The sequence below is a fragment of the Rattus norvegicus genome, chromosome 8 (assembly GCF_021556685.1).
Source record: "Rattus norvegicus strain SHRSP/BbbUtx chromosome 8, alternate assembly SHRSP_T2T, whole genome shotgun sequence".
Classification (NCBI taxonomy): domain Eukaryota; kingdom Metazoa; phylum Chordata; class Mammalia; order Rodentia; family Muridae; genus Rattus; species Rattus norvegicus.
In genome coordinates this window covers 48,047,759-48,074,844 of record NC_141541.1, presented here as the reverse complement: position 1 = coordinate 48,074,844, position 27,086 = coordinate 48,047,759, and the positions used below count along the sequence as shown (strand labels likewise).

General features: G+C 38.7%; 4 protein-coding genes across 5 annotated transcripts; 2 read left to right on the top strand and 2 right to left on the bottom strand.

The window, feature by feature from the left end:
* Positions 1 to 1,525: 1,525 nt before the first annotated feature.
* Positions 1,526 to 3,674, bottom strand: Or10s1 (olfactory receptor family 10 subfamily S member 1). Of its 2 annotated transcripts, XM_087560893.1 has the most exons (2): positions 3,663 to 3,674; positions 1,526 to 2,482 (listed from the first exon to the last, which is right to left on the bottom strand). In XM_087560893.1, the coding sequence occupies exons 1-2, from the start codon at positions 3,672 to 3,674 to the stop codon at positions 1,526 to 1,528; spliced, it is 969 nt and encodes a 322-aa protein (XP_087417019.1).
* A 6,998-nt stretch (positions 3,675 to 10,672) lies between these two features.
* On the bottom strand, positions 10,673 to 11,679 carry Or10g6 (olfactory receptor family 10 subfamily G member 6). The gene is given in 1 exon segment (NM_001399672.1): positions 10,673 to 11,679. A coding segment is annotated over 1 exon segment (936 nt). The 5' UTR covers positions 11,674 to 11,679; the 3' UTR covers positions 10,673 to 10,737.
* An 8,720-nt stretch (positions 11,680 to 20,399) lies between these two features.
* Or10g9b (olfactory receptor family 10 subfamily G member 9B) lies at positions 20,400 to 21,334 on the top strand. Its single transcript, NM_001000479.1, is given in 2 exon segments — positions 20,400 to 20,971; positions 20,974 to 21,334. Coding segments are annotated over 2 exon segments (933 nt in total).
* Positions 21,335 to 26,150: 4,816 nt separating this feature from the next.
* Or10g9 (olfactory receptor family 10 subfamily G member 9) lies at positions 26,151 to 27,086 on the top strand. Its single transcript, NM_001000478.1, is given in 1 exon segment — positions 26,151 to 27,086. A coding segment is annotated over 1 exon segment (936 nt).

Below are 27,086 nucleotides of genomic sequence, written 5' to 3'. Positions count from 1 at the left end.
ATTCTTAACACAGGCTATCCCTAAACATGAAAAGAAGGTAAATAACATTGCTGGGAAGGAAAATTGATTTTCTGCTTCACATTAAATAGCTCATATTCAGAATTTCGCAGTACTCTGGAAGGCAGAGCATGTGAAAGAAACTATGATGCTAGTAACTGAGCAGCAGCAATTGCACCTAATGATGAATATGCTAGTGGTCATTTTTCAAAGCTATTCTTTAAGTAATGGGAAGATCTAAAAAGTAACTGCGTTCCTGCTCTTAGCTGGCAGCATTGTGACTAAATAAAATATCATTTCTTTGGAAATATTCTTTCATGCCCCAGATGCCAGGAAAGCAAGAACCTCCCAGGCCCCCATGGGGATGACATTACCTGAAATACCCCACAAAGGGGAGGGAGAAACTGTTGAGACCATATCCAGAGTTTAGGCATAACCCCCTCCCTGGTTGAGGGGTGGGGCCATAGTTAATTCTCTCATTCTAATATATATATATATTCAATTATTTCCCTTCATAAATAAACCTATAATAACATCATTGAATTGCCAAGACCTTCTTCATTCATTGAAACAAATTCCACCCTGTTATGTTTATTGTATTAGTTTATTAATTTGTTACATCGCATGTTATTTTCATTTGCTATAGGACATAGTGTAAAGAGTGATTTGTTAGAGACGATTCGTACAGAAGAATAAGACAATCAAAGTGATAAAGTGCGGTGGGTATAGCATATTTAGCTTTGCAGTCAAGACCCATTTATCTAAAGGCTAGGATCAGTCACTCATCTGGAAGACATCAGAGTCCCTCCCACCATTTCACAAATTACTTTAGGCAGAATTGTGATGGATTTGTCACTCCGTTATCTAGAAAATTCTGTTCTTATGGTCGTTCACCAATGGAAATAGCAGAACCCTGCTGGTTTTTTCATTTAGATCCCTCAAATTCTATACGGAAATTATTTTGAACTTTTTTCTTAAACTGAACCCACAGGTATAAGATTTTATAAAATTTTGTATTTATAGACTGGGAAAATTCAGAGTTTGGGATCTGGATGTTTGTCAATCCCGTGTTTGTTAACTCTCCCTGTGAGTATGATTTTAGGTATCATTACCTGGAATGGGAAAAGATAAGGTCATAACTTTCTAAGTGATGTTGGGGAAGCCACATTTATTATTGGAGTTTTATGTTTATCATGATAAAACTTAGTTTCTTCTCTTAAATCAGGTGATAAGTAGCAATAATTTGGACCTTGTATTTTTGCTTTAAAAATTCATAATGAAAATATAGTAAATACAATTACTTCACAAAAATACTAAAAAAAATTTGGGCAATATTTTTTCATATCCTTGAGCTGAAGTGTTGAACATGCAAGTTTGCATTTTATGGATGGAGAGTATGTTATAGAGATACTGAGGCAGACCAGAGAGAAGAACATGTGGCCCAGTTGATACTCAGGACTTTCCTTGTTAAAGTAGGACCTGAGTGGTGGTTATCCCGGCAGGCAAGAAACATAGATCCAGGTTCAGATTAGGGGGCTGGGCTGCTTGCTGGAGACTCTCGGGAGCTACATACCAACCTTCTCAGAGCCCGCTTGACTTCCTTGTTTCTCAGTGTGTAGATGAAAGGATTGAGCATCGGAGTGACTATTGTGTAGAAGACTGCTGGAGCGCCCGCCCCCGTGCCCGTGGAGCTTGGCTGTAGGTAGATACAGACTGGGGGCATGTAGTACAGGAGCACCACTGTGAGATGCGCTGTGCAAGTGGAGAAGGCTCGCTGCCGTCCCTCCGCTGTGCGAATGCGCAGCACTGCAGCCACAATGAAGACGTAGGAGATGACGATGAGGATGAGGCAGCCTGCAGCCACCACACCAATGTTTGCAAGCATGACAATCTCGTTGATGCTGGTGTCTGCACAGGCCAGCTTCAGCACTGGAGGGATGTCACAGAAGAAGTAGGCAATCTTCTGGGGCCCACAGTACAGCAGGCGGAAGGTTAGGGAAGTTTGAATTGTGGAGTGCAAAGCACCTATAGCCCAAGTGCTCCCAGCCAGCCCTGCACACAACCGCTTGTTCATGACCACTGGGTAGTGCAGGGGCTGACAGATGGCAAGGTAACGGTCATAGGCCATGACTGTGTACAAAAAACACTCAGTGCTGGCCAGGAAGTGGAAGCAATAAAGTTGGAGAGCACAGCCCTGGAAGGAGATCACTTTCCCATCCAAAGCCAGCAGGCCTGCCATGACCTTGGGCACTGTTACTGTAGACAGACATGCATCAAGGAAGGAGAGGTGTCCCAGGAAGTGGTACATAGGGGAGCGGAGATGAGGGTCACAGCCCACAGTAAGGAGAATGAGGAGATTGCCACTCACAGTGATACTGTAGATGAGGAGAAAGAGGAGGAAGAAAAGGCCAGGGTGCTCAGCCGTGTACGTCAGCCCCTCCAGGAGGAAGTGGCTCACCACAGACTGGTTAAGGGACTGCATTTTCTCAACCATCTTCTCATTCCCTGCTCAATAAAGCTGACTGTGGGACAATAAAGAGGTGCCCTCTTCCTTCGACTGTATTTATCGTTTGGTGCATCTCATCGGGGCCCTGTCTCACACGCTAAAAAGATTAACAGGTTCAATTCTACTTCCTCCTATATTTGTGTTTCCACATCACTCTTTCTAGCAAAAATGAAACTTTGAAGCCGTGAGCTCGAGTCTTGGGTACATAGCGGATTGCGAGGATTGTCTGTGCAAATGCAGTTCCTAAATTAATTATGGAACGGCGGCACAGATTCTGGTGTTGTTGAGAAAGCGTTTGGCATGCACGTCAGGAAAGGCGATGCTCCAGCCTCCTAATTTCCCCTGCTGTGCTTTATGAGCACCCAGCCTCTCACTTAATTGTTGTCTACCAGCTGGGAATTGCATCCGTCCCTGGGTCCCTGGACTTGCCTAGAGTCAGAGAGCTATTGCATCAGCCAGGAAAGGATCCTCCCACTCATTTCTCACTCCCAGGGACATCTTTAGAATTTAAACTACCCACAACCCTCGAGAGCACGAGAGCACGGCAATGAAGGCCCCCAAGAGCAGACTACATAATTACCCCAGCTACTTGTCGAGTGCGGTTTACGTTCTCCCCACAACACTTTTCTTACACTTTTGGGAGTTTCTTTTCCCTTACCTTTCTTGGTGTTCCTTTCTATTAGTACAGAACGGAAATTTCAGAGTTCTCTTTGATATGAAGTTGCACACCAGATCCTGCATTAAATGAAAAATCTCTCTCCCTGTCTTTCCTACAATGTCTGCAGTTTTCACACATTTCCCCTAATATTTATTTTGGAGTGGAATCCTATGTATTATCGCTTACTTCCTAGTAATCCAACAATTACACACTGTCTGTCTCAGCTTTCTAAAAATACCTTGCCTCTGACCCTTTACTGTTGGTACATTTTGTGTTTTGTGGCATTCAAAAGTACTGACGTGTCTGTCTTTCAGGTCAGAGAGTTGTCTTCTGCGGACCTCTCATCCAGGTTTACCACTTGATTTACCTTTTTCTCTGATGTAATTTCTCTCCATTATAACCATGATATTTTCCTTTCAAACATGAACAGAACACTCTCAACTTCATCTATTCTGCAGGATTAGTTCTAAACTTCAACTCCCCAGAGGTCCACTGATACACATTTTTCTTCATACTGATTTAAAATTTCTGAAACCTGATGAAAAATAAGAATTCACCAGAATGCTTTGCCTTTGGGTGGTTTGAGTCATCGGTGTTAGCATCATATTTCCTTAGGAGGAACACAGGAAAAAAAAGTCTTAGTCCTTCTCTACTTTCTCCCTGACAGTTTAGAAATAGTAACAAAGAAATGAGGAGCTACAGTTTTGGGATTTTTAAGAACATCAGTTTGAAATCCCCCGTTGACCACTTATCAACTGAATGAAACAGATGGTGACAGTTGATCTCTCTGTTGTTTTTCCTTTCCTTGTGTTTAGCATATGTATATTATCATGATTATTCAATTATTAAGATGGGGGAAGCATGTAACATAGGACCTTAAATTCTTTATTTCTCATATTCATCTAAGACTTGATAATTGTTCTTAATGTTTCTGATAAAAAAATCTATAAAGCCTCTGCTTGGCCAAGCTCAGAAAAATAATCTCTATTTCATGAGAGCTGCAAGACCAATGTTGGATAGGTTCCTGTATCAGGTTTCTTTACATATTTTGGGTAACTATGAATGATGTTTCAAATACTGGAATTTAGATTTTTCTTGTTCCACAATTACTACAATGAGTATGACTAAAATAAGATCTAGGGCCAGCAAGATGACCTAAAGAATAAAGGTGCTTGCTGGCAAATCTGACAACTTGAATTTGATGGCCAGGAACTATATGATAGACAGTGAGACCAACTCCTGCTCAGGTTGTTCTTGGACCTCCAAACACATACCATGGCACACATGCACCCTGTCCCCATACTTATAAAAATCAAGTAAATAAATGTAATAACATTAAAAAATCAGATTAAGAGTTACTAGATGTGAAGAAATTGAAACACACACACACGCACACACACACACACAAACACACACACACAAAATAGGATTGTGATATCAACAACCAGATTATGTAAAATGGCCTGGCTCTTTTTCAGTTGAAAATGATTTAATCTACTTAAGTCAGATTTTTTTTTCTCCTAGGAATCTTTACAGGTTAAATGAAACTTCTGTCCCTGTAAACTCTTTCAGGAAAATGTTCATGGTAGTTATTTGTAACATCCAAATCCTAGAAATAAGTGTGGTGCACATCAAATGGTGAATGAATAGATACAACATGTATCATAACTAAATATTAAAAGAACATAAAATTATTGGAGTGCCTAAAATGTAGCCAGAAATAAATCCTATACACCATGATTCTGTGTTTATGAATATGCAGAAATAATTAGTTTATAACAAAAGAAAACAGGGACGTGGATGCCTGAAATGAGGATATTAGTATAAGTGGCCATAAATGTCTTTCTCAAGTCATACAAATATCCTACAACTCAGTTGTAGCAATAGCTTGATAATGTGTTAATTTACTAGCAATCACTGAATTGTGCTTTGTAAGCAGAGGAATTTTTTTTTTGGTTCTTTTTTTTTTTTTCGGAGCTGGGGACCGAACCCAGGGCCTTGCGCTTCCTAGGTAAGCCCTCTACCACTGAGCTAAATCCCCAGCCCCCAAGCAGAGGAATTTTATTAGACACAAATAATACTTAAGCAGCTCTTTAGAAGGCAATGGAGAAATCTAGAAAAATTTGCTTAGTGGCATAAAAAAGAACTCAGATAAATGAGGAAAATCATTGCTCAAGATGATAATAAAACACTTAATATTGTCTACTTTAAACATTTTTAGTACAAAATATTAAGTCAGACACTTGCATTTATATTGACCCAACTTCATTAAATGTTTATGACTCCCAAGTAGATTTTTCAATGAAAAGATAAAAGTTGTGCAGTTTTGCTCATTATTATCTCTGAAGTGCTATGCAGTTTTTCAAGACCCCCAAATCATATATGATGTTAGTGTATCATGCTTCTAGTTATTTGTTCAATGCTTTGGGAAGACATGTTCTGACATTAATTTTCTCAAACTCTCTTACACCACTGTTCAGATTCTGTAAATAACTCCCTACTAATACACACTTATTTATTTAATTATTCACTGATATCATTAGGTCTATGTGATAGACTAAATATCAGTTTTCCACCTGAACCAATTGACTTTTTCCAGTTTTTTTATACTTGGTTATGTCCTGGCACAATGTTATATTTTTATGTCATGGACACTTGCTATATTATCACTGTTACAACCCTAGTCTCAATGACACCTCAAAAGTTCTTTTGATGGCAACCTCATAAGAGGAAAAGAGTCCCAAGAGCAAGTAAGAGTCAGAGATACTCCTGCTCCCAGATGAGGGCTTCTGACTTGTTTAACTGTACATTGTTTTTATCATGATTTGTTGTTGCCATCGAAGGGAAATAAAATGGGACTGGGTATGGGGAAGAGGGAAGTTGGAGGTGGGCCTGAGATAAGTGGACAGAGGAAAAACTGTGGTTGAATTTATTATGTGAGGTAAAAATCAATTTTCGATAATTTTTTTTAAAATTGGAAACACCATCATAAAACAAAGGTAGAAATTCTAGGTGTATTCTACTTGCTACTAGGGGCTTGCATTACTAAGTCTTTTCCCCGTGCAAATAGGAAATACATGTATACATATAATACCATTGGCATATATCCTTGTTTATTTTTAATTCCATATCTGTCAGTATAATGAATGCCCAAGACCAGATGGGATTAGTGAAATCTATGAGACCTTCATAGAAGAACTAATACCAATACTGTCCAAAATAATCCATAAAATAGAAACAGATGGAGCACTACCCAATTCCTTCTATGAAGCCACACTTAAACTTATTCCTAAACTACACAAAGACCCAAAAAAGAAAGAGAACTTCAGACAAATTTCTTTTATGAATATCGACACAAAAATACTCAATAAAATTCTTGCAAGCCGAATCCAAGAACACATCAAAACAATAATCCATCATGATCAAGTAGGCTTCATTCCAGGCATGCAGGGATGGTTTAATATACAGAAAACCATCAACGTAATCTACTACATAAACAAACTGAAAGATAAAAACCACATGATCATTTCACTAGATGCTGAGAAAGCATTTGACAAAATTCAACACCCCTTCATGTTAAAAGTCTTGGAAGGTCACTACTTAAACATAGTAAAAAAACAATATACAGCAAACCAGTAGCCAACATCAAACCAAATGGAGAGAAACTTGAAGCAATTCCACTAAAATCAGGTATAAGACAAGGTGCTCACTCTCTCCCTACCTAATCAATATAGTACTCAAAGTCCTAGCTAGAGCAATCAGACAGTGAAAGGAGGTCAAAGGGATACAAATTGGAAAGGAAGAAGTAAAAAAAAATCACTATTTACAGATAATATGATATACTTAATTGATCCCAAAAGTTCCACCAGAGCCTGATAAACAACTTCAGCAAAGTGCCTGGATATAAAATTAACTCAAACAAATCAGGAGCCTTCCTCTACTCAAAGGATAAAGGAATTTTGAATGGCTGAGAAGTACCTAAAGAAAATTTCAACATTAGTCATCAGGGAAATGCAAATCAAAACAACCCTGAGAGTCTACCTCACACTAGTCAGAATGACTAAGATAAAAATCCCAGGTGACAACAAATGCTGGCAAGGATGTGGAAAAAGAGGAACACTCCTCCATTGTTGGTGGGATTGCAAACTGGTACAACCACTCTGGAAATCAGTATAAAGGTTCCTCAAAAAAATTGGACATAGTACTACCTGAGGACCCAGCTATACCACTCCTGGGCATATACCCAAAAGATGCTCCAACATACAACAAAGACACATGCTCCACTATGTTCATAGCAGCCTTATTGATAATAGCCAGAACTGGAAAGAACCCAGATGCCCTTCAACCGAGGAATGGATACAGAAAATGTGGTAAATCTACACAGTGTAGTACTACTCAGCTATTAAGAACAATTACTTCATGTAATTCCTCAGCAAATGGATGGAACTAGGAAATATCATCTTCAGTGAGGTAACTCCAACATAAAAAAAACTCACATGGTATGCATTCACTGATAGGTGGATATTAGCCCAAAAGCTTGGATTACCCAAGATATAATCCACAGACCACATGAAGCTCAAGAAAAAGGATGACCAAAGTGAAAATGCTTCAGTCCTTCTTAAAAGGGGGAACAAAAATATTCATAGGAGGAGTTATAGAGACAAATTTTGGAGCAGAGACTTAAGGAATGGTCATTCAGAGCCTGTCCCACCTGAGGATCCAGCCCTTATGCACACAGCACCAAATCCAGACAATAGTGCTGATGCCAAGAAGTGCTTGCTGACAGAAGCCTGATGTAGCTGTCTCCTGAGAGGCTCTGCCAGAACATGACAAATACAGAGGAGAATTCTCACAGTCAATCATTGAAATGAGAATTGGGTCCTTATTGGAGGAGTTTGAGAAAGGATTGAAGGAACTGAAGGTGTTTGCAACCCCATAAGAACAACAACACCAACCGACCAGAGCTCCTAGGGACTAAACTACCATCCAAAGTGTACACATGGACTGACCCATAGCTCCAGCTGCATATGTAGCAGAGGATGGCTTTGTTGGACACCAATGGGAGGAGAAGCCCTTGGTCCTGCCAAGGCTGGATCCTCCAGTGTAGAGGAATGTCAGGGTGGGCAGGCAGGAAGGGGTGTGTGGATTGGTGGGGCAACACCCTTATAGAAGATCCGGGAGGGGGAATGGTATAGGGGGTTTATGGATGGGGAAACTGGGTAAGGGGTTAACATTTGAAATATAATTAAAAAATATCCAAGAAAAAAAGAAAAAAATATGTAAGGTAGTTTGCTATTAACGAACCTATATTAATAAAATATGGATGTATATACATACACATATATTAATACATGCATGTGTTTAAAATTGTGAAGCTGAAATATCAAAAAAGGTCAGAACATATTGAAATCCTAAGTAATGTTTAAGTTCTTAGTTTTTAGTTGTTAGTCTTGACGTTACACAGCCTAACACTACAGTTCTTGCTTTTTTTCTTTTCATATTTTATTATTTACCAGATTTCACATCAGTACATCGTCTCAAGTGGTGAAAGTTAAAAATACATAGCTGAGTAGTTCTTTTTGGTGAATAGTATGGGTAAGATGCTTCTTAACTGTGAATAGAAAATGAACTTGTTTCTTGGGACTTTATGTGGTACTTTTCTTCATAAAATGACAAGTTTGCATAGAATATTCATTAGATGAATGAAATGACTAAGAAATTTTCTCAGAATGTTGTGGGATATACTTGTTATTGGCTGTGACGAGAGGAGGTATTTTTGTGTTTGCAGTAGGGCTGGTTTGCTCCATGGGGATTATTACTTACACTCTGCCTCCATTTTGACTTTGGAGTATGATGGTTGCTTGTGGCTTTGCTGTTGTGTATATTAACCTGAAAGTTTATAGTATAATAGCCGGTATAATAGATTTTATAATATACATTGCTATGTATTATATATATGATACATAACATATATACATATCATATATATATGATAACCAATATAATATCTTGGGCTGTTCTTCATCAAAGAGTTAATCAATTTTCCTAGCGCATTCTTTCTCCTCCCACTCCTCTTCCTCCTCCTCTTTTTTCTTCATATTAATATTATTTTTCAGGGAAGTCTTCCCATTGTATGAAAAATATCTATACCTCTTCAAATGACTGGGTCTTAAAATACTTTCAAACCACACATTACCATATTTTTTCAATAAGCTATTTTTATAGTTCAATCTTAGTGATTTTTTCTTCTCTTTAGTTTCTAAGCAACATTAATATATGATGAATTGTATCAATAACTTCTTAATTATTTTGGTTACATATTTTATTTTTTGATTTATATCTAAATGTATTTATGGTTTGAAAAATAGGAACCCATGTAGAATATACCATAATTTCACTGATTTAGAGAGACACATTGAATAAATTAGTGCTGAGTTGAATCATGTTGCTCATTCATTCAGAGTTCGAAGTTTAACTTTGGAAGGGAACTCCACAACAATATCCATTTCTTTTTAGCAATCTTCCCTCATTCATCATCCTGGGTTTTAAAAAAAATCACAATTGGAATTGAGTCTGGAGAATACAGAGATATTCTTGGACTGTCTGTGGTCAGATACATTCTAAAAATTAGAACAAGAATATCCAGTGCTTAGGAGTTCCTGTCAATGAAGGACCTCTTCTTAGATGCTGGCACTAGGATGAGCTTCAATCAGGTTTCTGTCAATCAGTTATATATCCGCACATGCGTACTCTCCATCTCTGTAATGAATGCAAGTATCAGACAATCTGTTTCACTTGCATCCACGGAAGATCAGAATGGTCTACTTTATGCATATGGCGAGGAAACTTTTCCTTGATACAGCTACCTAAATTTTATCAAAGTAGAGTCCTGTGAGAGGTCATCTGAATCTACTCAGGGCACTGGACAGCAGACATATAGTAAATAGGTCCTTCATTCTGAAGTGAAATTTCACCTTCATGTTCAAGTAAAATGGTAGTTCTTTTGTTAAAGCAAAATACAGAAAAAAGAGTTTCGAGTGTTACTTTCCTTCCCTGAATTTCAGTTCCTCCTTAGTTGTGTAACAATGACAATAATACCTAAACAAGGTTTGTTGGTCAAGTTTAAATCTTACAGTTTACATGCAGGTCATTTGTGTCAACATAGGACTTAGAACTTAAAATGCACACACAGATGGTGGCCCAGAGAAATAGCCTTTATGTGGCTGTTGTATTTATCTTCCAGCTTTCTTTATAGATTCTTCCTTTGCCCAGTGGGATTTTGATTGATTTTCCACAATGCTGAAGGATTATACAGAGAATCAAAATTACGAGTGAGTTACAGAAATTTAGAACTTTCTAGGTTCCTGCTTCTTTTAAAAGGTGTCCTTCCTTCCTTCCTTCCTTCCTTCCTTCCTTCCTTCCTTCCTTCCTTCCTTCCTTTCTATTTACCTCCCTCCCTCCCTCCCTCCCTCCTCTCTCTCTCTCTTTCTTTCTCTGTCTTAACTCTTTCTAATTGCTTGGCACAATATCTCTCATCCTTGTTCTTGTGGGTTGGGAAAACCTGTGCTGGGTCAGGTCAGCAAGGCTGCCCCTCCCTGAGGCCTCCCAGTCTCTGCAACGCTGCTTTCATTTCCTTGTTTCGTAGTGTGTAGATGATGGGGTTAAGCAAGGGAGTAATGACTGTGTAGAAGACAGCTACCACCCCATCCAGAGGTTCCTGTGAGCCAGGTCGTAGGTAAATGAAGGTACAGGGCACATAGTAAATGATGACCACGGTGAGGTGGGCAGCACAGGTAGAGAAGGCATTGCGACGCCCATCTGCAGACCGGATTCGCAGAATGGCAGCCACGATGTAGCCATAGGAAGTGAGGATGAGGACAAAGCAGGTGAGGGCCAGGAAGCCAATGTCTACAAAGGTGACCAGCTCATTGATGGTGGTGTCTGCACAGACTAGACGGAGAACAGCAGGGATGTCACAGAAGAAGTAGTCGACTCGGTTGGGGCCACAGAAAGGCAGCCTGAATATGAAACTCGTTTGGAAAAGTGAGTGGATGGTCCCTCCAATCCAGGTGCCCAAAGCAAGGTAGTTGCAGACGCTGCGAGTCATGATGGCAGCATAGTGTAAAGGCTTACAGATGGCCAGGAATCGGTCATAAGCCATGAGTGTGTAAAGAAAGCATTCAGTACAGCCCAGAAAATGGAAAGAAAACAGCTGGACCACACAGCCCCCAAAGGAGATAATTCTACTATCCAAGAGAAAGCCAGCTAGCATCTTTGGAACAATGGCTGAAGAAATGGTCAGGTCTAAGAAGGAGAGGTGACATAGGAACCAGTACATAGGCCGGTGGAGTCGGATGTCCACCAAGACAGTGAGGATAATGAGCCCATTGCCAGAGACAGTGAGGAGGTAGATGACAAGGAATGCTAGGAAGAGTGGTATCCCAAGCTGAGGTGGGTGGTGCAGACCCACCAGAATGAAGTGAGACACAGAGGTCTGGTTGCTGCTTTGCATGTCCTTGACAATCACATCTGGCATAAAAAAGGTTTTCTCCCTTCCTTCCTTCCCTCCCTCTCTCCCTTCTTCCTCTCTCTCTGTTTCTTTCCTCCCTTACCCCCTCTTCTATATCACTCTCTTGTTCTTTACCACTCCCCTGAACCTCCTCCAAATGAGATTCTATTTGCTTGCAGGGAACATCTCAGCATTAAAGCTAATAAACTAATCTTAACCGCAGTTTTGCTTTCCATAGTTTCAGCTAAGGTCACCCATGGTCTGAAGATAGATAGTATGTATCTTACTTTTCTAAGAGAGTGAGAACACAGAACTTTTTTACTGCAGTCTACTTTCAATTTTATCAGCTGTTGTTGCGAATCTTAACCATTCAGCCTTCTGTACTGCCACACACATTGCTGTTCTCAGTGCCTAGTTTGCACAATGCAGTATCTAGCGTTGGGGTCCATGCAAGGCTCAAAAAGGCTCATGACCGAGGGTACCAGGGTTCCTGTTTAGTATACCCTGCATTTTCTGTACTAGGCAAGGTTTTCTGTGAAGACAATCTGGATCAGAACACTCTGTGACAAGATTGACCTTTGGTAAATAGTGCTCAAAGTCTCTTCCCCTCGAGGGCTATGCTTTAGGTCTCAGCTGTCTCCTTTGTTTCCCAAACCTGTAATATTTAAAAAAAAGTTGCAGTTCAGAAGGATCCCCATCACTATACCTCTCCCTCCCTCTTGGACTCTGCTGAGGAACTCTGCTTAGATGAGAATCTGTGGTGAGGCCACGGCCGGCTGTTCCTTCCAGCTTCCGGCCGGCTGTTCCTTCCAGCTTCCGTTTACATGTTTCCGCTCCTTCTCCTTAAGGAGACCCGTGTCTGCAGCTTTACGGGTAGTGCTGCTTGCTTATGCAACTATGCTCTTTCTGCTTCCCCCTTATAGTCTTTGTGATTCTACTGGCTGTGGGGTCCCTTGGCTTTGGCCTCTGGGATCTTGCTTTCTGCTAAGCAGGCTCTTCCTTCCTGTAGTCTCAGTGGGGTAGGAGTTAAGGGGGTGCTGGGATCATCTCTGTATTTTCCACTGGGGGCAATTAACTTCCTAACTGTGAATAGATTTCACAGGGCTTTGTTAGCAGTAGACCCTTTGGAATTTTGCTTAATTGCTAGTCATGTGCCTGTAGCCCGGGATCCTCTTAAGAGGAAGCACTTGATAATGCATTGAGAGTCCTCTTTCTCTTCTATGGGTTTTAATTTTCTCACGTTGACACCTCAGCTATTTGCTCTTTTTTATCGCATAAAGGTCTGGGTGGCAAATGAAAGAACTTTAAAGCCAAAGGTATTAAATGAATGGCACATATTAATTAATTTAAATGTGCCATTCAAATTTAACTTGGAGTAAATTACTAGGGCCTTGTATTACAGTATGCCATACCATCTGGGCAGAGTGGTGTCTGGTCATCCAGAATGAAAACAGCTGGATGTAAGGGCCTTGGAAGAAGTGACTCAAAACACATACAATGTTACACTTGAAGAAATGGAATTATGAAAAGTAGGGGTATCTACAAAAGTTGATGTCTTACAGTTGAGTGAATTAATCCTATTCAAGTCTGTGTAGACAAACGCATGAATTCATTCAGCTCTAGGCATAGAGAAGCTTGGGGATTGGCAAGCTATAGATAGGAGACACTAACTAAAACATGTCTTGTCTGGTGTTTAAGACAGTTTAATTATTAGATACATTGTTACTCCACATTTTAAGGAACACATTTGTGAAATGACACGTTATGCTTGGCCTATTTTGAATAAATTATTCTATAATTAAGGAGTCTTACCAAGTACTTTAGTTTGTGTTCATCTGTCTATTTCCCTGTGGCATGGATATTAGTTCCCTCACTTCCTGATGATGGGAAAGGTAGATTTATCTTTGATGATAAATCATTTTGCATAGGGAGAGTAAGGTCGAAGGGACTTAGGACTCCAGCTACTTCATCCTTCCATCATAGGAAGCATTCGTAGTCTAGTATTCCTGTGAAAAATAATTACTTAGGGCTGCTGTTTTATCTATTTGGGAACTAAATGATTGTTGTTAGCTTGCTAACTCTAGATGTCCTGCAGTTTGACTTTCTAGTATGGGTGTATGGACGGAAGGAAGAGAGACTTCTTCTAAAAGGACAGTGTCGTACCTTCCTCCATATTGAAATAGAAAAAAAAAATGGGGCAGGATAAAACTTGTTCTAAGAAGGCACAAAGAAGGGGAAGAGAGCATGAAGGGAGGGCAAGGACGACTAGGACTCAGAAGGTAGGAGAGTCTCCATACTGGAGGTAGAGTGATCTAGTTAAGCGAACAGGATTGCAGACTGGTTGGATAGGTCAGTGTGGGGTCTAACCAAGCCTAATGACCTTAGTTTGATTTCCTAGAATCAATTTATAGGTAACTGGGGAGAACCAATTTCACAGAGTTGCAGCAAGTCAGGCATGTGGCTCACCCTGCTACCATACACATGGGCACACTAATAATTATTATAAATATTTTAAAAAATGAAAGAAAGAATGAGTGTCATTTTCTCAGAGAAACAAAAGGATTTCTGGTGAAAAAATGACAGATTTTTGAAGGGGGTTTATTTATTCATGTTGTCACGTTTATGCATTTTTAAATTCTCTGAAAGTAAGACAACTTTTTCTTATGAATTTGAATATACAGATACTGAGGTGTAGTAACTGCATTCCAGGAATATATTCTGTTAGTAGGGAGCATCAGTGTATAACTTTGTTTACTGTCTGTGCTGATCTGGGGTTTATGTTGGCAAACTGGAAATCCTAGTGAGGATGACTAAATAAATCAAAATATTATGCCGGCACGAGATATTAAACAGCAGTATAGAAAACTAAACCGTAGCCACAGTACTTAATTCTGACTGTTTACCTAAGATAACTTTAGTTGGTGGGGAAAGCAAGGGCAGAAGCATGGTTAACCTTTTACCATTTTCCTAAAGTGAGAAAGACAGTTCAAATATTATGTGACATAAGTAGATCATAATTTAATACTTTGGAACTGTGTCTTTGTTTCCATTGGTCTTTCTTCCTCATGAATGTACATGAGGTATATGTGTGTGTGTCTGTTTCGAGGCATGCACGCACACATGTGTACACATCCCTCTATTGTGGAAGCCGGTGGTTGAGGTAGGGTGACTTCCTCTCTTGTTTTCCACCTGAGCCTTTGAGGTTATGCAGCAAGCACATCATCCAAGTGCTCTTCTAGAGTGTTAGAAGTTCTCCCCAGACTCCCTGTTACAAATTCTGTACTACACCAACTACTAATGAATACCAAGAGTTTGTGTTTGGCTTTGCTCTGTTGTGAATTATTAATATACATCTTCCACTCGAAGGACAGTTTTTTATCAATTTGTGGACACAATCTAATTTTCATCTCAACTGTTTGTCAGATAGAAGTACTGTGAATAATATTTCTCACTCCAAAGACTGTATTTCCCTGTTTAAATTGTAATGTAATGAACAGTAATGATGACCAAGAAGAAAAATCATCTATAGAAGAAAAAGGATGCCATGCACAGCATCACAGAACAAAAATAATGAAAAAATTCTTAGTTTTATTTTTTAAGAACTCTTTTTTTTTCTTTCGGAGCTGGGGACCAAACCCAGGGCCTTGTGCTTGCTAGGCAAGCGCTCTACCACTGAGCTAAATCCCCAACCCCTTAGTTTTATTTTTTATTTGGAAAATGAGCATTTTAAGAACCCAGTTAGAAAATGCTCTATATCCACCAAAACCCTAAAATATTAAGGTTGACTATAACAGTATATGGAGGGAGTGAAGATATCAAGCCTTGTTAACAAATCCTTAGTTAACAAACTAGGGGTATAAATTAAAGCAATCATATGCAGTTCTTAGGACCCAGAAATTCTACTCCAAGACTCTGTGTGTGTGTGTGTGTGTGTGTGTGTGTGTGTGTGTGTGTTTGTGCCTGTATGCATGTGAAGTGATCAAATATGCATGTACAAATTCAAAGGCCAGAAGTATATCATGTATAATTGTCTGACAAATAAAATTTTATAATAGTATCTGTATTTGCATCAGTACCTGAAAATGCATATTCTAATTTATTGCAACACGATTTTGAATAGTGAATAAATGGACACGAAAACTGCTGAGTTGATTGAAAATCAAGGCATGTCCGAGCAGTGATTTACTCAGCAGTCTGTTGTTGTGCACGTGTGTGTGCTCTGCAAGTATACTACTCATGTGCTACCTCATCTATATTCAGGATGGTTCAACATAAAACATAATGCATCTATTAAATATATAAACCAACGATTCTAGGATGTTTTCATTGCCAGGGTAATTTGGTAACATACGGAGGTGTTAAATTTCTGGGCATGGGCAGTATAACATTGCCCAGAGGAAACTCATCTTGCAAAGATTGCCAATTAATGCTGATGACAACCAGGACGTTAGCGTAAGTAAAGATGGCTAACACTATGGCAGTAGGACTAGCAAAGTACTTTTACACTTGATCTTAACCAAAAGGCCGAGAAGCGATGCAAAGTACTTTTGAGATCAATGTAAAAGTTGCTAATGAAACAGAGGGTCGTGGTGTATTCATAGATGGGGAAGATTTAACATTTTAAAGATCCCAGTTCTACTAAGTAGCTGTATAGATTCGAAGAGTCACAAAAACTTTGCAGTGTGTTCTGCACACATGAAAATATAGATCTTCACATGCACACTGCACTGAAATGGAACAGATGACATGAATGATCGAGACAGTCCTAGAGAGATTAAAAGCAAAAAAGAGTTGCAAACTTACACACAGAATCCCACTAAGGAGCTAGTATTTGAACGAGGATGGACAAAGAACAAATCAGAGCATGTGGACAAATGATATACAACGGTACATGCAGCAAATTGATGCTCAGTGGGGTAGAGAAAGGCAATCTTCTTCAAACGATTATCTAGGGTTATCTGAAACTTCAAGAGAAAAGTTTGGACCCTGGTTCTCAAAGTATGTATCAGAAAATCAGTCACATGTAAACTGTAGTTTTAGGTACAGCAGCCTTTGTGTAAGGATATTTAATGTGAATAGCCAGAAAAGGCCGAACATACAAAATGATACAGTATATCTCAGATATTTCACTGGGAAAGAAAGCTTTTGCAGCTTAATCATGATGCAGCAGATGAAACACATTGAGTGATTTGCAGAAAGGAAAGCATAGTTGGAAATGCAAATTTCTCAAAGAGCACATCAGCTAATGAGCTAATCCCACTGCTAATCCCAGATTATGTAGGAAAAAGACCATGTCTATATAAGTTGTAAAGCAAAATAAGTCCATGAGAATAATCATTATGCAACATAAAACTACTAAACATTTTGCATGAGTAAACTTTTGCAAAACAACATACCAACTGTGAAACTCTACTGAAATCTTTGGATAAATTTTCTTAGAATATTAAAAAATACAGAAAAGTAAATGATAGCTAAATTATGACAATGTTGGTGCTTTCTATTTGTAAAACATGCTCATACAAACCAATAAGAAAAGCACTAGTACCCCAAAGAAAGAAATAAGAAAGTCCCCGATGAGCAAATTTACAAAGAAGCTAGTATAAGTGTATTTTAGGTTTATAAAGAAAAAGATACAGAATAAATACGATCACGACATACAACTGGGAAGTTATAATATGTAGACATTCTTTGAGAACCAGTGAGTCCAACATGCTAAGTAATAGCAAGAAAATGTGGAAATTTTGGGTGTTATATCTGTGTATAAAGATGGCGACTGAGACAATGATACTACAGTGCAGAAGGGTGTGGCATGACCATACAGATTTTGAACAGTGTTCAATGGTGAGCCAGTAATATTTCATCTTGGGAAGAGAGAAAGGGATAACTGTCAGCTTTTCCCTTCTTAGGTGCAAATATCCATTTCAGGAAAACACGGGCTGTCCTAGGAGAATTCAAGAGAGAAATGTACAGGGAGAAGTGCCTACCTATTACAAATTTTCCTTGGTGACTTCTTGTTTTTGTACTCATTGAGGAGATATGGAAACCCAATTTTGTCCTCTGAGACAGGGAACTCTGTCAAGCAATTTAAATACATGTTCATTAAGCCATGTTGATTTTGAGTCTCCACACATCACATAGTTGGCTGCTGATAAGAAATGGACCAGTTTCTGTTAAGTTGGTGTATTGGTCCTGGGACTGATAGCTTTCAGGCTAGTACCTACCTACAGTATGTAGGAGGTGCAACTTTTGGAGGGAAAACTCAGATGAATTTTCTCCTGCAATAAATCGTATTCTGTAAGGTGAGTTTTATTTAATAAATTTAAATAAATTTAATAAAAAATAATAAATAAATTTAATAAATTTTCTCCTGCTCTCATTTTCCCTAACTTTAATTTTATATACAGCATTGTTATTTGGGGCATCACTTAATTTTAGTCAGAGCTACTTTACCTATTAGATGAATTACACCTAGGCAGATAAAGAAATTATATAAGCATGTATGTAAGGTACACACACACACACACACACACACACACACACACACACACGGTGGTTACAAATAGTGACCATGTCATTAAAGTATTAAAGCAAGTCAAATGTTGATTTCTCTGATAGGAATTCCAACCATGGATATAACTTGATAAAGTATTTTTTCGTCAAACTTAAATATGATAACTGTAACAATCCTATCTCTATTATCTCACAGTTGAAAAAAAGAAACTTTAATTTCTCCTGAAAACTCATTCTGTGGTTAAAATAAATTTTATTATATGTTAAGTCTCTTAGTTGCAGATATTATTTCTATTATTTATATTTCTTGAATGGTAGGCATCTCTCAACATCTCTATCCACAGAACAATCATCTATTATCATTTCAATATCAAGGAACAGATTATTAACACTCATGAGCATATTGTTATTAAGTAAAAAGAATCATACCTCATTTCAACTGTATGAGATCTCAATTTTTCTTGACATCAATTTCCCTTATTGCCTTGATTTTATTTTCCTGTATCAGGTCACAGGTTGTTAAAGAAGCAATATAGACTTGACTAAAATGGAGATGAATTAGGGTACACCATTATATTAATGAAGTTATAAAATATTCAGAAAGCTAGGTTGGAAGGGTGAATTATATGAACTGTTAGGTTCCTAATAGATCCTTTTTGGCACCGCACATCAGAAGTTGATGTTCTGAATTCCTCATAGAAGTTTATCAATGGAGGAAGAACAGGACTTAAGTCATGTATGAGGTTGAGAAATCCTGTGAGAATCAGGGGGTGATTGTGGACACCAGTAGCATTAGCAAAGCTTCTTTTGAACTAAGAACTGTTTATAAACACCACGATAGTATACTTATTCTTTATGTAGGTTCAAAATGGCAAGTCTGTAATACTTCTACAGGGTATAATCTGTGATTGGCTATCAGTTATTAAGGTGTTATCACATGACAACCTGCTGTAACAAGTTCTGCTGTCTTATTTACTGCCATGACTTCTCAAGAAGATCATATTACTAATGGCAGGTAACAGGTGAGGGTAACGGAACGTGGCTTAAAGTTGTTATGAATGTAAGAAATTTTCATTAAGGCAACCAAATTCTTGCATCAGTAAATTGTTACATCAACTTTGGGCAGAAAATAGAGGATGAGAGGTAGAATTCCCAGAAAGCTGCCAAGCAGCCTGTAGCTCTTACCCAATCATCTTTCCCCAGTAGCTGAATGTCACTCATTTGAGAGGGGTTACCCCTTGCCCTGACTATACTGCATTATCTGACACTTTGTCACACTTGGGTAAGTGGTTGTTCTTCTAGCTTTCAAAGTCTAACTGCCACATTGTAGGAATTCAGATGGCTATAACTTCATGGGACCCAGGTTTGCCTGGAAGGATCCTAGAGTAAAGTCATCTACCACTAACCACCAAGAACACAGAATCTCACTCCAGATCCTGCAGGGAATGAAATTATAGAATCAATCTCAGTGAGGGTGGAAGAAGTTCCAGGAGTTGGAGATGAGATTAATTCCCCAGATGATTCCTTGATCAAACTTTGACGATACCTTGAGTAGATGCCCAACTGACCTGACTTCTCGGGAAGGGTGTAGATACTTCATTTCCGTTTGATTCACCACTTTTTGTAACTTACAGCAATAGCTGTGGCCAGGTTAGGTAGGTTAGGCAACCAAGAGCTTCAGATGGCAAAAACTTGACAAGGTAGTGAAAACTGTTAAGGCATGGGTTCTAATTAAGAGCTCAACTTCTACAGAAACATCCTTGGAAGAGGATATTTGGACCTCTTCCCTCTTCTTCATCTTCTTTATTTTATGGTTATGAGATGAGTACATTTGCTATGTAACTACTATGATATGGTGCCGTGATGAGACGTGAAAGAAATGGGGCCAGCCAATCAAGCATAATAACCTTTCTTTAAAATTGTTTCAGGTACTTGTTACAGCAAAGGAAAGCTAAAATATGCACCAGCAGAAAGATAATCAAATAACATTCTCTGTCATTTGTTTGGTGGTGTATGTGTATATTTCTGTGTCTCCTTCTATATATCCTTGAATGAGAGAAAATAGATACGGAATTCATTTCATTGTCTTTACCAAAGAAGCTTTGAAATGTGCAAAATTGGGCAAAAACTAGGATTATGGCTGATACAGTAGCCACATAGAGAAGTAATTCTATGCTGTAAGTTACATGCAAATTAAGTTAAACAAAAGATGAGAAGAAATGTTCAATGGGAGTGTAGTGACCACATTCTTCCTCACCGGTCTTCCCCACCCACCAGTCCTGGACACCATGCTCTTTGGACTCTTCCTTGTGATTTATGTTCTTACTGTGTTGGGAAACCTTCTCATCCTGATGGTGATCAGGGTGGATTCCAATCTGCACATACCCATGTATTACTTCCTGACCAACCTTTCCTTTATTGACATGTGGTTCTCCACAGTCACAGTGCCCAAACTGCTGATGACTTTGTTGATTCCAGGGGGCGGGGCTATCTCCTTCCACAGCTGTGTGGCACAGTTCTACTCCTTCCACTTCCTGGGTAGTACCGAGTGTTTCCTCTACACAGTCATGTCCTATGATCGCTACCTGGCCATCAGTTACCCACTCAGGTACAGCAGCTTGATGAGTGGGAGAGTGTGTGCCCTTCTGGCAGCAGGAACCTGGCTCACTGGGGCCCTGCACTCTGCTGTCCAGACCACGCTGATTTTTCATTTGCCCTATTGTGGACCCAATCAGATAGAGCATTATTTCTGTGATGGACCACCCATCCTCAAGCTGGCCTGTGCAGACACACCTCAGCCATAGAGATGGTCATCTTTGTGAACATCGGGGTGGTGGCTTCTGGCTGCTTTTTTCTGATTTCCCTGTCCTATGTGTCCATTGTCTGCTCTATCCTGAGGATCCGTACTTCAGAGGGCCGACACAGAGCTTTCCAGACATGTGCCTCACACTGCATCGTGGTCCTCTGTTTCTTTGTGCCCTGTGTTTTTATCTACCTGAGGCCAGGCTCCAGGGATGCTGTGGATGGAGTGGTGACTGTTTTCTACACTGTGCTGACACCACTACTCAACCCTGTTGTATACACTCTGAGGAACAAAGAGGTGAAGAAAGCACTGTTTAAGCTCAAAGACAAACTAACATTTTCTCAAAGATAATAACACTGTAAAGGAGGCAATTAGTCTTTAAAACATCAATAATATAAATTAGTTACAAATCATTGCTTAAGACCAACTTCTCAGGATTAAACAATTTATAGGTTTTTAATGGCCTTAAAAGTTACAATTATATCCGCCATATATGATAAATATGCTCATATTCTTCTTTATAATCTCTCTCTTAAAATTTATTCATTTTTTAATCTTCAAAAAGTAGCATTGTGAAGTGGTCAAGATCTAATGTGAAGGCTGAATTGTTTTTCTTTAGCCTGAACTCAAACACTGCTTTCTAAATGGTTTATTTGTCATGCAAATGAGTCTATGAATATGCAACCATTGTGCTACTGTTCAGAAGCTGCAGTTATCAGAGGTCTCCTTATCCTGTTGCTGTGGCTTTTCAAATGTACGTTTTTAATCTACTGGTTTTGTTTGTATTTTCAGCAATGTATTTCTAATGTAATGATAATGTATTAAAAACTCATACTATATAATAAACAGTGTGTATGCACAATTATTATATCTCTTCCTAAATTTATGTTTCTTGAAATGCTAATGCTTTAGAAGGCAAAAATAGGAAACTATTCAAGTGTGTAACAATTGGCTGAAATGATATTTTTGTGTATACATTAATGCATGTTTTAAAGCAATGGTTCAATGATGATCTAGAAATATAAAATGCATTATGGAATTACTACTTTGACTATGTTTATTAAGAATTAGTATAATGAAACCCCAAGTATTTAGGTTTTAGAAGTGGTTATTGGTTAAGAGTACTTGATGAGAACTTTGCAGAGAACCTGTGTTAAGTTTCCAGCATACACGGTAGATTGCAACAGTCAAAAATTTCAATTTCAGGAGCTCTGACATCCTATTCTGGTCTCCAAAAGCATCAAGTATGCATGTGGTGAACATACATATTTGAAGAAAAACAGTAATATACATCAAAATGGAGGACCCTATTGTGCTCATGGACTAGGCGATTCATTATTACACTCTTCCATATTTTCTATCGACTTAGATCAATGGTCCTCACCTGTGTATTTAAATGATCCCATGTCACAGTTAACCTTGAAGAAAACAGAAATGTGACAATTCACAGCATCTAACACACTGAAAAAAACCCCCACTCATTAAAGCTGTTAACAATTCAGAGGGATATTTTTATGACGTCTAACAAAAACTATAGGAGTTTGAAATGTAAAGGTAAAGATGTTCACATAACAAAGATAATCTGCTTTGCAAGAGGGAAAGATGACTTCTTCAATACATTTGGGTTTGAAATATTTGTATATATTAGAATGCATTTGACTATATCTTATTATGTAGACATAAAACACACAGTTTATTTTGATTGCTTATGTTGGTAATCTCTGTGACATTTGTTTAGATAGTGTTATTTTGAAACAAAAAAATCAAAAGAGTCTAATCAGACAAATTGGACTGAATTTATTATACTATATATTGAAAGTTTTGGATTCATTTTCATTAGTCAGAATGTAACAAATCTAAACAGACAAAAATATATGTGAATATATCTGATTAAAAATTATAATTAATGAAATAATTATAGCTACAATTTCAAGTTATGTAGAGAAATGACTCATTCTTGGTGCAATAAGGGTCTGAAAGGGAGAATACCTTACAGCATCAAGTTTCATTAAATTTTATTTAATTTAAAATTTACCAAAAATTTTAAACATATTTTGATTATACTCTGTTCCCTTCTCCAAATCTCTCCGATCTCCTTCACTCACCCAACTGTAAAGTTTTCACTCATAAAAAAAGAAAATGTGTATGTAAGACAAACAGAAAAAACCCTCAACAAGACAAAAAAAAGGAAAATATCAAAAGGGGACAAAAAGTACACCAAAAAAATCTATGTAGTCCATTTTGTTTTGGCAATCAACTTCTGAATATGAGACCTGTCCTAGTGTATGGCTGATATATAAAATGATATTCTACTAGAGAAAACTCATATTCTTTTTCACAGTACCTATTAATTGCAATTTTTTTTTTTTGCTTAGGAGTGGAACTTTGTGTTCATTTCCCCTTTCCTTGAGGTCTTTCTTGTGCATACTCTCATGGTCTCGGTGAGTCCAAAAGTGTATCATCAACTTGGCTGTGTCTTTAAGCTACTAATATATTAAGCTTTTTATGTAACTGAAAGTTAGTGTCAGGATGAGTTCCCACATTGAGATCAATTGGCAAACTTCCCTGGAACTCTCAAAGCTACACAGATGTTAGGAATGTGAATGTTTGAGTTGATGACAAAAGACGGTGCAAGAAACAATGGCATGCAGTTGCAGACAGAAGTCAAGTGATGACCACGTGGACTTTAAGAAACTTTATGTGGAAAACAGGCCCTGGCTAGATCTGAGACATGGGATAACCTGTTTATGAAAAGCCTTTCCTTCTGTCACGCTTTTTTATTTCTCCTCAAGGGAACCTGGAAACCCACGAGCAATCCTATCCCTTGAGACATGAATGAATCCAAGTTAGGCTTCTACATCTTTAGTCATGCTGGTGTCTAGTCTCTGAACTAATTGGCTTGAAATTTTAATTAGAAAAGGGCATCCTTTTCTTATCTCAAAGTGTCTCTTTATATGATCAAGTACAAACTAGATTGTCCATAGCATGTAGAACGTGAAACACTTTTGGGAAAGCTCAGGTATGTTTTGCTATTGAAATGAATCATATGCCATAAATATTCTTGAGTGGATTTAACTTATTTTCCATTCAGGTCCTTTTTCTTTTTAATATAAATATTAAGATTCATTGATAATATTTGCAAATCATCAGACCTCATCTTAACTTTAGCTGTATACTCTCTCTGACTAGATGGAGAGGTATGTAGAAAGATGGGTAAAAAAATATAGATAGATGAGTGACTGCATGATTTCAAGTAATATTGATGTTGTTATAGTAACCATGTAAGTTAAGCACTGGGCTTCTTGGTTGAGATTCCTGCTGGAGACCCAGGTTACCTTGGACTTTCCTTCATGGATATTTTCTTTGTCATCAACTCTAAATATATTTCTCTTGTGATTGGGTCATGTTGCTGCAGTAGACATTTCATGACTCTATTTCCCTGGTTCCAGCCATACTGGTTACTTAGATCATCTAGTTTTTCCTATTTTTTCTAATGTTTGTAAAAAGACTATCTTTCTTGTACCTGAAGCCACTGTCCTTACAGAGAAATCACATTTCATTTGGAATCTTCTAAGATTCACACTACAGTAAAATTAAAACAAATAAAGAATAAAAACAATTGCTAGTTATACATAATATTTTGTATCAAGTAAAAATAACTGTTTCCATTTTGCTTATACACAATATTCCTATGATTGAGTGACATGGAGAAACTCTGTTTGCATTGATTTTAAGTTATAGATTCTGAATGGGCAACAAGGAATTGACTGAATCATTCATTACCTTCTGTGAGAGCAGTGTCTTGAGGGTTATGAGAATAGGGGGTGTTGACAAAAATATAATCCCTAACAAAGCCAGCGTCAGAAAGTAATCATAATCTTAGTATAAAAATATGCATAGCAAAAATTCTTAGCATTTTGTGATTAAGAGAGTTCTTATGAATTTTTCTATTTAATGATATGTAAGTATAGAGGACTCAGGGGTTTAATATGCATGAGGCTTTCTGTTTTCTGGAAAGAAGGGATATTGTAGGTAAACTTATTATGTAGCTGCTATTCTTATGTGATTTCGACACTCTAGAGAGACTGAGAGGCAGGCAGTCACAGGGCACCACTAAGTGAGAGAACAAAGCCCTTGACAGCTTGTTGCCAGACTTGGAGGTTTCTGGGAACTCAAAGAGACTTGACGTATTCCCTTTCTAAGATCCAGGAGGGACGATTCTGCAGTTCTTCAGCAAGACTAGTACTGATTCTCCGCCGTCACTCACTGATTGCATGTTAATCCTAGCTGGCATTTTTTCAGTCACAGAGACACACATTAGAATTGTGCAATAACGTAGGTAATAGCAGGTCATTGAAATATGGCTTGGACTTCAAAGATATTCATTAACGTCATAAAATTTTTGATCCTTGGAGTTTCTTTAGATATCGAAAGGAGAAAATAATTCTGGTAGGCAGAATCTAAGCAGACTCCAGCATTGCTATAGATGACTACATTCTCCCTGAATAATTGTGTTTCTCCAAATGTGTACTTAGCTCTTACTTCACTGGTGGTCGGGCACCACCCTTTGTCTTAGCAATGGGAAAGTGACTCTCTTGGTGACAGAAACTCACCTGCCATGCAGTGAACTGGACAGCCGCCTAGGATTGGACAGGTCCTAGGGTGTCTTCTAAGAGCCTTGGGTAATGGAATCTGCTAAGAACCATTAAACATATGAGAAGCTCAGATCTAAAATTGTGCAAAAATTAGTTCTCATCACTACTGTAATACCACAGAACAAAATGCTGACCCTCAGGTGAGATTATTCAATCAGTTTTTCACCCTGAGTTTTAAGACGGGTAAGTTATACCTTAGCAGGTCGGAGCCACAAAATGTTGAGAATAACACAAATGTATCTTTTATGTAGCTGTGGGAGTTCAAGGATGCTTCTAAATCAAACTAAAACAAAGGTGTTTTCTTGGAACTTTTTCTTCTGATATGCATTTGTGTATACCACTGCTTAGATTTCTAGGTCTGTATCTGAGAGAAGTATACCTAATCATTTCACCACCACTGTTAAAGACATGGGATGTAACATAGAGTCTAGTATTATGAACACGTTTAATTATTTGTTAATGTCTGAGTGATCCTTATTTCTCTATAGGGAGAATGATCCAGGGTGGAAGAAATGTCAAATGTGACACTAGTGACCACGTTCTTCCTCTCAGGTATCCCCCACGCACCAGCCCTGGACACCATGCTTTTTGTAACCTTCTTGATGATTTATTTTCTCACCGTGCTGGGCAACTTCCTCATTCTAATGGTGATCAGGGTGGATTCCCACCTTCACACACCCATGTACTACTTCCTCACCAACCTCTCCTTTATTGACATGTGGTTCTCCACAGTCACAGTGCCCAAAATGCTGATGACGTTGGTGTCCCCAGGGGGTGGGGCTATCTCCTTCCACAGCTGTGTGGCACAGCTCTACTGCTTCCACTTACTGGGTAGCACCGAGTGTTTCCTCTACACAGTCATGTCCTATGATCGCTACCTGGCCATCAGTTACCCACTCAGGTATAGCAGCTTGATGAGTGGGAGAGTGTGTGCCCTCCTGGCAGCAGGAACCTGGCTCACTGGGTCCCTGCATTCTGCTGTCCAGACCACACTGACCTTCCGTTTGCCCTACTGTGGACCCAACCAGATCCAACATTATTTCTGTGATGCACCTCCCATCCTCAAGCTGGCCTGTGCAGACACCTCAGCCAATGAGATGGTCATCTTTGTGAACATCGGGGTAGTGGCTTCTGGCTGCTTTTTTCTGATTTCCCTGTCTTATGTGTCCATTGTCTGGTCTATTCTGAGGATCCGTACTTCAGAGGGCCGACACAGAGCTTTCCAGACATGTGCCTCACACTGCATCGTGGTCCTCTGTTTCTTTGTGCCCTGTGTTTTTATCTACCTGAGGCCAGGCTCCAGGGATGCTGTGGATGGAGTGGTGGCCGTTTTCTACACTGTGCTGACACCACTACTCAATCCTGTTGTGTACACCCTGAGGAACAAGGAAGTGAAGAAAGCACTATTTAAACTCAAAGACAAAGTATCACAGTCTCAGAACCAGTAA